Source organism: Bemisia tabaci, unplaced genomic scaffold (genome assembly GCF_918797505.1).
Source record: "Bemisia tabaci unplaced genomic scaffold, PGI_BMITA_v3".
Classification (NCBI taxonomy): Eukaryota; Metazoa; Arthropoda; class Insecta; order Hemiptera; family Aleyrodidae; genus Bemisia; species Bemisia tabaci.
Genome location: NW_027311746.1, coordinates 67,045 through 79,449, shown reverse-complemented (window position 1 = coordinate 79,449; position 12,405 = coordinate 67,045). Strand labels below are relative to the sequence as shown.

General features: G+C 37.9%; 1 protein-coding gene across 1 annotated transcript; it reads right to left on the bottom strand.

Annotated features, from left to right (window-relative positions):
- Positions 1-760: 760 nt before the first annotated feature.
- Positions 761-12,293, bottom strand: LOC109041418 (uncharacterized). Its single transcript, XM_019057776.2, has 8 exons — positions 11,970-12,293; positions 10,300-10,416; positions 9,143-9,253; positions 8,343-8,446; positions 6,892-7,005; positions 5,234-5,344; positions 3,910-4,506; positions 761-3,300 (listed from the first exon to the last, which is right to left on the bottom strand). The coding sequence occupies exons 1-8, from the start codon at positions 11,998-12,000 to the stop codon at positions 1,894-1,896; spliced, it is 2,592 nt and encodes an 863-aa protein (XP_018913321.2). The 5' UTR covers positions 12,001-12,293; the 3' UTR covers positions 761-1,893.
- Between the last annotated feature and the right edge of the window lie 112 nt (positions 12,294-12,405).

Genomic DNA, 12,405 nt, shown 5'->3' with positions numbered 1-12,405 from the left:
TAGATTGCCAAGGCACTTGATTTCATTCTCGTCCTGTCTGCAAACATTGTGCCATCTTGTTCCCATAAACTAACTTTTAAGATAGAACTTTCTACCTTGGACATGACTGCTCATTATAGACATGTACGTAGATTGATTTTTTAATCAATGATTTTGATCATTATAAAAGAAAACTAAAAGGGGTATTAACAAACAAATTTACTCATTAAATTTTTAATGAATTTTAATTGATGGCACATATGGATTGCCTAAGTACAAAACCACACATCTCTGTTTGTGTTGCGTCAGACTTTCTGTTATTCTTAATTTTTTACTTGGAAAACTAGTCTACATAATTTTTTAAAACCACCCTGATTTTTCTTCTCTCTTTGCAGAATAATCTGTATAAATTTCAAGATATAACGTTGCCTTGTTTCTTTTCAAAAAAATAAAATAGGAGCCGAAATTTTGAACCATCATAATGAAGATATGAGGTTTGGCACTTAAGCCATAGATACACAACCTTTCAGATGACAATGCTCTTCACAAATATAACTCGGTAGAAAAAACTGTTTCTTAAATGCATGTCTACTCCTGACAAACTTTCCTACATTTTTTAGTATTTCCTTGAGTATTTTAGGGGGGGGGGGGTGTTGCAATTTTCTTCAGTTTTCACGACCTGTTAGGTCCCTCATATTCTTCAACAATGACTTGAAATGTAAGTACCAAGAATAAGAACAATACATTTTTGATGGTTGGAGGAAAAGTTAAACACAAGAAAAACAGGATAACAATCAACAAATTTATTGATCTTGAAATACAAACTCAAATATTTTGAGAATTTGTACTCAATTAAAGATCTGTGGAACATGATTTACATTTGTTTGAAAATAAATTAAATCACTTTGATGAAAAATTAAAGATTATAACAGTTATGCGCTTTTTCACTTCTGTCGCCAACTAGTAATCATAAAGTTTACATTTTATTTGAATTAAAACCACTTGATTCACTTCTCCTTTTTACAGAATAAGCAAGACCATGTTGATTTTAACAAGCTGACACTAAGCGGAAATGATGTCTAATTGTTAGTCTAAGTCTTAAAAGCACTGTTGCTGCCTGCTTTCTCTGATTGAGGACTATTGGTTCAAGTTAGAAATGTATTTTTATCAAGTTCATTGCTATTCATTTATCCATATCCATTTGCTAAAGAACCTTCTAATAGTAAAAATAAAAGGAGAAAAGGTGCGTGAACAATAATTTTGAAGTTTAAACTTTCACTTTTATGCGCACAATTCAAGTAAAAATCTCAAGTATCATGTAAAAAAAATCGATTTTAGCCGTATGCTGGCTCCAAATAAACATTACTTTCAATTAAATTGGAAAAGACGAATTCAGAAGTAAGAATTCAGGGATAGAAAACACAAAAACCAGGCGCAGGAATCCTCTACCATTTTCTCAAAATACAAAAAAACACAATTAACAAAAAGACACAAAGAAGAGTGAGTCTAAACCTCAAACACAAGCAATAAAACCTAAAATAATCGAAACCTTATCCTGTATTGCGTCAAAATAAAGTGTATTATCAAAAATTGAACTCAAACAAATATATTGTAGAGTGGGTAGGGGTGTAAATTATAAATAAAGAAACAAATAAATACAACAATGCTATAAGAATTGGTTAATACACTAAATAGTCATTTCATACTAGTTAACTCCATGTTGATAGGTTTGCACTGAAAGATACCTCTTAATTTTATAAAAATAACTGCAGAGCGATACAAAAAAGTTTCAAAATAATTTTTAGGTCTCAAAAGTATAAAGTTTGAACGATGCTTAGATGCATAGCTAACTAGAATCTACAATTGTAAGCTCTGATGAGAGAATAGTATAATTATACTGCCACTAGATGGTCTTCATGAAGAACCACTGTCAGTGGATTCAGAGTTACCAGCGCTTGATGCTTCTGTGACAAAAATCTTACTTAGCTGCTCACTATTCAGAGCGCTCAGCTGAATAGATGCTAAATTACGGCTCATACGAGTGCTCTTGTTGACAGGCATCACAACGATTTCGATTGTAGGAACGTTATCATTATCCGGAGATACTTCAGTCTCGTCAAAACATTTCGCTTTGGAAAAGGAGTCCTTATGCTGCTTGGGCTTTGAAGACTTGGCAGGTGGTGGGCCTTCAGACTCCTCATCTCCGTTATTCTCTCGGTTCGCAGCGCAAATTTGCCGATGTTTCATCAGGGCCGAAAAGCGTTTAAAATCTTTATCACAAATATCACAGACAGTGCGGTCATTCTTATAGTGTGTAAGAATGTGGTCTTTGAGTTTATCCTTTCGGTAGAACTCTTTATCACAGCCGAGCAAACCTCGAAAAGAGCATTTGTATTTCTTCACCCCTTCATGGAGAAGCAAGTGCCGGCTCAGCCGGTCTTTGCGTTTGAATTTCATCGGGCACCGTGGGCAAGGGTATGGCATGCTAGAAGAGTGGACGCTCATGTGCCTATCCAGGTACTGTGGCGTCTTGAATTTTTTCTTGCATGTTTCACACTCGTACTGGAAATCTTCCGCGTGGATGAGTAAATGCTTCCGTAGAAACCGTTCCGCAACAAACACGCGGTTGCAAAACTGACACAAATGTCGGTGTGTATCTCGTTGCATGTGCTGTTTCAGAAGCTCTGAAGACATGAACTTCCGTTTGCATTTTTTGCACCTGAAATTCTTACCTGGAGCCTGTCCTGGCGATATCTCATGGTAATACTGGTGAATACCAAAGTCGTCCAGAGACGTGAACACTTTGTGACAAATGTGGCAGTTGTACTTAGCATCTTCATCGTGGAATGACAAGTGCTCCAGAAACGCATCAAGATCAGGTGAAGTCCACTCGCACACATTTTGAATGCACTTGTAGACTTTGCGATCTGCATGTGAAACTCTGTGGACTTTAAGTTCTCGAAAAGTTAGGAACACCTCAGAACAGAATTGGCATCCGTAAGACTGGCTCATGGCATTTGGTTTGCGGGAATCGGTGAGAACTTCACTTTTGACTAGAGTTGTGATTGGCATCGGCCAGACTTTGTGCGATGCCATGTGTTTCTTGACGTGCGACTTTTGTACGAAGGCACGCCCGCAAACAATACATTGGAAAGGCCGTTCACCGGTGTGTGATCGAATGTGTTGCTCCAGATCAAAGTTTTTATTTAACACTTTGTTGCAGTAGGGGCATTTTAACTGTTTTTTTTCACAGACCTCACTTTTGGCACTATTTAAGTCTGAGCCGGCTCCTGATTTTTCAGGTACTACTTCAACAACCACCTATAATTTATGTAAAAAAGATTAGAATTAGAAAAGAATATCGATATTTCATGCGAAAGAATTGTGAACTTAAAACCAGACTTCCAACATGTTTAAAAATTCTGATGGTATTCTTCATGTTATTTATCAAAATTCCCTATGGACTTAATAGTTCTTTGGACCACGAATAACTAAATGGTTCATGAGAGGTAATTTTGAAACATAAAAGTGAACGGACCTCCATCCCCTTTTTTCCCTTTGATACCTTTTTCTCTTTTTTACCTCGAGTAGTTCTCATGGACTAATACCCCATTACAGCTCCACCTTTCAGCCCCTTATCAGCCCTTCCTTTTTCCTGTCTTGTGCCCCTCATGGGTATAGGAAGTATTTTTTCCCGTGTGACCTTAGTTTCAAGACCTTTAAGAGTAAGTCAATTGACCAAGAAATAAACATGGAGCCTTCAATCTGATGCTATCAAGATAAAATCAATTTGATTAATCATTAGCGAAAATTGCACACTGATCCAACTTTTCCAAGAATAATCCTTGCATAAACGAGTAGTGTGTGAAAGACTTACTTGCTCGTTTGCATTTCAATTTAAATAATTCATTGTATAAAATGATTTCATACCTGTTGCTTGGGACTTAGTTTTCCTTGCTCATGTTCTATGTATTGATGGACGTTCAGATTGTCCAATGAGGAGAAACTCTGTTTACAGACATGACAGCCGAACACCTCGTGTGATGTTACATGATTGAGGAACGTGTTCAGATCAGGTGAGGTCCATTCACAGTCTTTCTGGCTGCAGCAGTAAACTTTCTGGTCCAAGTGCTTCAAACGGTGCGACTTCAATTCAGAGGGACTGGCAAATGCCTCCGCACAAAACTGGCATCGATTCGCTTCAGCAGCTCCAGATAAGTCCCTTGGCCAGACTTTGTGCGACTTCATATGTTTGCGGAGAGTTGCTTTCTGCGTGAAGGTCCTTGTGCAAACAATGCATAGGTACGGGCGTGGACCGGTGTGAGACTGTACGTGAAAGTCTAGGTCAACTTTTGAGAGGAAGGGCTTGCTACAGAAAGGACAAAGCTGCTTTTTCCCCTCCAAGCTACTTGTGTCTGCACTAGTTTCCATTCCCGGAATGGAATTTAGTGTAGAGTTATCACCTTCTTGTATGACTTCAACGATTGAAACAGCCACCGTTCTTTCGCCTAAGGCATTTGTTTGGATCTGGGGAAGAAAATGTTAAAATTTTAGATTGATGAGACAAGAGAAACAGTTTGCATGAAAACCTAAAATTAAAAGAATGCGATTGTCTTCAGGAAAAAGGACGTAAGTGCCACAACTCAAAATTCACATAATGGTATCATTCAGAAATGTTTTACTAACGTTTTGGAAAAAACATTCACACATGTAGTTTTTAAATAAAAAAGAGGATAAAAGTTTACCCTCCTATGTTCAGAGTTTAAAAGTAACTCAATTCCCTTTATTGGCGTACAAAATGAACTGCACCACTTACAATTTGTTCTTTGGAATACTTCAGAGTTTTTTTTTTTTTTTTTTTTTTTAATTCTTTGATTTAATTTGACTGCAAATCCTCTCTTAAAAATTCTGCCACTGGAACTATGGCCTCCAATCCCAAAAATGTTCCTGTCTAATAAGAGTCATTGGGGCCTAAAATCAAGATGCTCGAGGATAGGTGAAGAGTCCATAAAATGGGACATGTATGGGATACGTAGCCTTCAGCCTACAAAGGAATTGAGATCATTTTAAACTTGAGTAACACTAAAGTGACTAATGCAAGTAATTGAAAATAAAAGAAAGTATCTAGTGTTCCCGTATCTTTCCTGTAATTAGCTATTCCACCGTTATACCTTATATTTGGTACCTTACCAGGATGGTAATATTTAACATTAAATGTAGTTTAAACTATTTGCAGAAAAGACTGTCAACTAACCGCAGATAGTAGCGGAGAACTGGATAGGAAGTTGCTATCTTCAGATGTAACAAAAATTTGATTTGTGGTAGACGGCTCGTTGAAAAGCACTTCTCCTTTATCACTCTCCATCTGAAAGGAAACAAATACACATATTGTAAAAAATAATTTGTATTTGTACTTACTTTTATTACCTCAAACTCAGTATCAGCAGGAGGCAAAACTGTATCTTTCCTGCAAAGATTCCATCATTGTTAAACAGCCTCTATTCAGAAGTATTCACATTTGTGTTTCTCTGTTGAGAAGAATCTGAACAAAAACTTTGGGCACTTCCGAACAGAGTGCACTCAGATATGTTTCCTGACCAATTCCTGTTGTAAGGATTGCACATGCAGAATCTAACCTAGTAATGAAAGAGTTCAGCGTGAAAAAAAAAACCTTGCCCCAAAATTTTAGTAACCACCTTCTAATGCTTGTTTCATTTTAAAGGGTCTGGATTTATTACCAACCAGATAAATTTTTGGTGAAAGCTTCTCCCAGTAAAGTTGCACAGTGCACACTCCACTGCAGTTACCACCTATTTAACAAACAGTACTATGCAACTCCTCAGAATGCTTCAACTCATGAATTATATGGACGTATTTCTGTCAAACAGAACAATGTGGAGGGGGAAAGATGGGGTGTGCTCGTTAGTGCTCGGGTCATAAGAATGAATGGGAAATATTGGCGCCCCAGTGACGAAACCACCGTCGCCGCGCTTCTCCCGCGGTCGACTAACTCATGAGCCCTGTCCACAACGCTCCAGATACATACCCACGGCTCATACCCTGAGCACATAGTTCCGTTTGACAGAACGTGGAATCCCACTTTTCCAATTCAGCAAACAGAACTGTGAGCCAACTAAGTACGGCACCCATGAGCCTTGGGCAAGTATCTAGAGTATTGTGGACTGGGCTCATGAGATAGTCGGCCTCGGGAGGAGCGCTGCAGCGGCATCGTCACTGGCGCCAATATTTCCCATTCATTCTTATGGCCCGAGCACTAACGAGCACACCTCATCTTTCCCCTCCACATAGTTCTATTTGACAGAAATACGTCCATATAAAAGGATGCATAGGGTTTTAGATAGCTTGTGGTATCTTTTGACGAAGCATTCACTCCCTACGACCTGACCCTCAATAAGTATAAGATTATGCTACCTAACATCCTTCAAATTTTCACATTGGGGGGGGGGGGGGATTTTTTCTTCCAGGATCTGTTCCTTCAAATGCTCAGATTTTTCTTGAGTCTATATCAATCCAAAGGGCTGCAAAACCGGGCAATTTTCAGATTCAGTACATTACCATGACTACTCCAAGAAAATTACAATTACATTCACCGAAACCAATTACTCTTGCAAAACTAGCCATTGATGCCCAGAAAAGGTAAAGGGCTGAGAAATGGTTGGGGAGTATGCTTTAAAAAGTCCTGAACTAAAAACATTGTTAAAAAACTTTGAGCTTCCTCATGAACTTTTACAATTACTTGTTTCATTCAACCAATTTAGATTCAGAATCCCAATTTTCAGCCCTCTGCTGTGATATAATTAGTGGTGTTTTAACAGAAATTCTTGAATTTTATGCAAATATTGTGATCCAGAATGAACGAATGGTCATGAGGTAGAAATTAAAATGAAAAACCTGGGTAGCAAAAATGTTTTCTGTCAAGGAATTCTCAGCTGGATTCATCTGAAGGCTTGTGATTTCTGAGTCACTGGAGGGGAAGAGGGAATGAGCCGGAACCGCTGTTAATACCTGAAATGGCCAAAATAATAATGAGATTACACACAACAGTCGATTTGACAAGACTTAAGGGCGACCTCCACTATCCTACTGAGAATCTTTCGGAGGATAATGGACAATTTCAGGAGCAAAAGAGGACCTGTATAGTAAGTTTTCCACTCAGACACTTCTGGATCCATGCTCTCAAAACTTCTTTTTTTTTACAAACTGCTCTCTTCAGTAACATGGAATTACCTATGTTCAACAATCCTTCTTCGGAGTGAGGATCTCAGAACTTTTGTGTTACAATATAACAAATGTGAATTATTTGCAGTTTTTTGGTCCCCATTATCAATGATCGTAAGCCAACAGACCTTAATTACTTTCAGGAAATACCTTCCATAGTAAATTTTTCCATTCTTTTAGTTCTGTGAGAGTTACTCTTCAGGACGTGGTTTGCTTTACTGACAATGCATCCCAATAACAAAAATACAAGAAAAAAATGAGACAAAGCAACTAAAGGATTGTAATAAACATGTAAATAAAATGATGAAAACATCCCTCAACTTAAGGGAAAACATGAATCCCTCTAACCATCTAGATATGGTACAAGGTCAGAGAGAACTGCTGATAAGTCCCACTTTTTTTTCCATCTAAAATGAGAGGTCATTTTCTGAAATCCTTCAATATATAACAAGAAAGTGACTAATTTGTGTCAAGCCACTGCCCACTATTTCGAAAAGTTTCACCAAAATTCCTCAATTTTGACAAAAAAAAGTGACATTAATCGAACGGAATTTTGCAATAAAGGACTGGCTGTTTTTGGGCATATCCTAGCTGAATTTCCTCAACTCTACGTTTTTATGCTCATCAAAGATTCATATTTTGCGGAATGCATCAGGATTTGGTCATTTCCAGTCTCTTTTTAGGTCTAACTGATCTAAACATGGGTATGAGGGCCGGTTTGGCAAAAAATTCTGATTTTCGGTATTCGAACATTAATAAGCATTTTCCGCCAAAATCGGCCTTCAGCCACATGTTCAGGTCAGTATTAGATCCAAAAGAGACCGAAAATTACCAAATCGTCATGCATTTCACAAAATATAGACCTTCAATGGGCAAAAAATTGTTGAGTTGAAGAAATTCAGGGTGGGCGCAAAAACAACCCTCATTGACACCCCTTCTTTCCAGGTGTAACAAGACCAATAATGATAAGTGTCTACGGAATATCGAACATCAGCAGTGCCTAACATGGGAGCAAAAAAGGATCAAGGAAAAAGTTTGTAGCCAGAAAGTGAACAACGTGTCCAACGGTGCCTTTAGATTTATAAGCCAACTATTTATTTGACTAAAGTACTATATTAACTTACATGAGAATTTAAATCATTTTGGTCGATGGAAAAAGACAGGATGTCAGTGTCACTTAGGATCACCGATTCTGCCAGACTGGTTTTATCATTTCCTCCTACCCCGCCTGAAAAATAAGGAAATTGACAAGATGAAAAGTGGATGGTGCAGTTCTTATTTTACATCACTCTCTCAAATTCTAGTTCAAATCTACATATAGTGTCCCAAAATGATAGAAACTGGTGTTATATATTGAAATCTGAGCTATCTTTTGAACCGATCTTGGTCCTATTTGGACGTATTTCTGCCAAACGGAACTATGTGCATTATAACGTGAGCTCTGTTACGCATGTATTCTAATGGGTCTCAGGGCTCATGTCTTAATGCACATAGTTCTGTTAGACAGAAGTACGTCCCTTTAAAAAGAAATTATTAAAAAATAAATTAAAAAAAGAGGATATCGACTGAGACTAAAATTGGCTAACTTGATCAAAAATGGCCAAGTTATAGCAGCTGAAATCAGGACATAAGGCAACCAACCGCCTACTGGTTATTTTTCGCAATTTATTCTCACTGAAATGTGCCAGTAAAACTTTAAAATACTTTCACTGACAAGTACCGCTTGGCAACATCTAACATCTAGTTATTAAAAGACGCAAGGCAAAACCTTAGTAATGTTGCAAAAAACTGAATGAGTTGGTTTGGTAGGAATGAATTGGTGAAGTTCCTGCCGCAGGTTTTGTTTTATTATGCGAGCAGGACTCATTTATCTTTTAAATGTTTCTTGGGTCATATTTTTTTTTTATTTTTTATTATTACGTACCAGATCCATGGAGCTTCTTATGGTTGATGAACTGAGCAAATGAGGTGAAAAGTTTTTGACACTTTCCACACTGGAAGACATCGCATTCATCCAATGATAAATCTGTACAAACTAGAGAGAAAATAAAAATCAGATGAAGAGAAATGGAGATCACACACCAAGAGATAGTTGACTTTCACATAGTCTTTGGAATAGATAACTCTCTCTTTGAATCGTTTGTTCAGCTATATTCATGGTTTTATTTAATAAATGATGCAAAAATTTACATATATTACAGACAAAGGCGTTCGGAACAAATTGTCATTTTATTGTAAAGCTGTGTCACAAGGTCCATCTTTTCCTCCAACTTTATTGAGATAAAAAGTTTAACTATGCGCTTGGTCTGGCACAAAGAAGAAAGGAATTTTTGATGTGTTATGACATTAATCTTCTCATCCCATTGAACAGCTGATGGAAAAATTGGGACAGACTTTTTACATCTGAGATTAGCACTCGCACGGGCCATGAATTCAGCATGTGTAAAGGAGTTTTCTTGTGGAGACATGGCACTGCTGATATGTCATAAATGCAGAGCCTTTTTTTCTGAAGCAGTTGATGCAGCTTCCCTCTCATCCTTTCCGGCCGGACTACAGCGAGGAAAGGGGAGCTCACCACAATCATAAACACTTCCACTGAACAATGTGAGTAAAAATGCTGAAAACTTCATTTCCAGCCATGCTTTCCTCAAATTTGGCAGACAGAAATTTTGATTTTAAAACCAAATTGTGCTCAGGAGGTCGTAAAGAACACCGTACAACAAATAATGGCAAAATGTATACATGCAGAATCTTTCTTTTACATACAATTTTTGTTCCAATTTTCCTCCTCATTCTATTACATAAAATATTTGATAGTGTGATTAAGCTGAACACATTCCGTCCATTTGGGTTCTCCCTTTGACAAAGGAAAGACAGAAAATACAGAATCGCAAAAGAAAAAAAAAATAGTAAAGAAACGTATCCATTGAGGTTTTTTTTTTTTTAAACCAATACGAGGCATTCCTCACTTTTGGAAGTGCAGGTTTGTTTAGAATTCCAGACCCAAAATTTAGGAGGCGATAAATGAAAAACAAAAAAATGTAAGTAATAAATAAGAAATACAATTTTGTAAAATCCTACCGATATTATTTGCATGACAGGGGTCAGTAACAGAATCTGAACCACTCCCCAGATGATCAGTAGAGCTCTGAGTGTCAAGAAGTGATTGCATTGACAAGCCTGCCTCGCTTTCAACACCTAAAAACCAGGTTAAGAATATTAATAAATAACCACTACAATGCTGAAATTGATGAAAACAAAACCTGCACTGCTATCCAATCAATTGCATAGAGAGCTTCTAGCTGTAAGGATGTGTTATTAAGGCTATGAATGGCTTCCTTTGGTAGGCAAACCATGCATAGAGTTTTTTTTTTTTTTTTTGACTTCAAATAGCCTTCAAAGGCTAATCCCATTCAGTCCCTACCTACCTTCCCTACTGACATTGCATCTTTAATTTTAATGCAGATTATTTTCCCCCAATTGTTATAAATGAGAGGAAATTCAATTACTTTGTGATAGGGTTGCCAATACGTAACGGATACTTCCAAAGTATCGATACTCAGCGATATTGATACCATGTGGTATCAATCCTCAGACCCCAATATCGATGATATCAATACTTAATCTAATTCGGCTAGGAGGAAGGCCTCTTTTTCATTTTTAACAACTTCTCTCTCTTCTGTTTAACCTTCACTATGCACTGTGACAAACAACGGAGTAATTAGGTTTCTTACGATGATTACTTTTGTTAAACATGATAAAAGCTCCGTTCGATAACAGTGGTTAAGGACTCATAGAGCTCGCGCATCGTATGTTGAGACAAACATCGATCCCCGATTAGCTCTGAATTTGCACCACTCAACAGGTTAATACATGCAGTCAGGTGGCACCACTGGTGAAGGTGACATAAACAATACTTTGACGTTTGTCTCAGCATACGATGCACGAGCTCTAATAGTTGACTAAGCATGTGAGTAAGGGCGGTTTTGAGAGAAGCATAAATCTGGCGGTACTACACAGCCGAAAGACAGACACACACTCCAAATTATGGCATGCGATGCTCGATACTGGTATCGATGCTTAGAATCGATACCAAGTATTAATACTTCCCAGAGTATTGACATCCCTATTTTGAGATAAAACCTAACCAAAAGGGCTTTTTTTTTTATCGCGGATCAGGGTGGATCGCAGTGGAACGCACTGGATCGGAATCCTGAGCGATCCGGACCGATCCAAGTGTTCCAAGTGATAAAAAAATCCAAACTTGGAATTTGGTTCGATTTGTTATTGTTTTGATTTTTTGGGGACGGCAACTTCCTCGCATTAGGTTAGGATCACAGTGGATCGCGAGCTCGCCCCACCTCGGAAGAGCGATCCAGGTTCCACCCGATCCCTAACGCTTGGATACGCTGAGGAACGATAAAAAATACCGATGTCATCGCGATCCACCGTTCCACTGCGATGCGCATAAAAAAAAAAGCCCTCAAAAGGTTGGAATAGTCTACATTAAGTTCATGTTAGGTGGATGTTCCTCTGGCAAGGTGACCAGAGAGAATGATATTTCAAATGGCACAAAGGTAGTAAGCTACAAAATAAAACATTTCTTAACCAAGTACATATTGAGGCATACATGAGGGATTGTCAATCGTTTCAGTGAAAAGATGCGGATGGTTTCTTTCTGGACCATTTGGCTCCAACGCTACTTGAATTTATCCTCCGTTATGCATTAGACAAGAAAGAGAAAAACTTACCACTAAGGTCACTAAAGAATATTGATGCCATTCTGCGTGGGATTTGGTTTGGAAGCTACACAAATTGGACAATATTATGATGAAATATTCACACCAACTTTATACTAGGATACATAGTCCCCTAGGGGCTCATCCTTGAAAAGACGAAAATCAGGCCATGTTGGAAAGAAAACTCAGCAATTTGTAACTAAGAGAAAAACGTAAAAATTTATCCAACACATGAATACAAGTTGAAACTAGTAGACCTCATTATCACGAATTCACGATTCACGATTTTATTACACGAAAATCCAAGATGCCCGAAAAATTCACTGCAGTTCAAGTTGTGAGGGTCCTACGCGAGATCGCAGCACCACTGTTGTTTTGTTTTGATTTTAGGTTAGTGAACTCTGAGTGAACTTGCGATGCGATGATGGGGAAGACCTATTGAATTTTC

Excerpts from the sequence above, each read along its gene's own strand:
- LOC109041418 (XM_019057776.2), bottom strand. The coding sequence starts at position 12,000 with ATGGCATCAATATTCTTTAGTGACCTTAGTG. Across the intron at positions 10,417-11,969 it reads ATTCTTTAGTGACCTTAGTG|GTGTTGAAAGCGAGGCAGGC; the intron begins GTAAGTTTTTCT and ends CCTGGTTTTTAG. Across the intron at positions 3,301-3,909 it reads AACTAAGTCCCAAGCAACAG|GTGGTTGTTGAAGTAGTACC; the intron begins GTATGAAATCAT and ends CATAAATTATAG.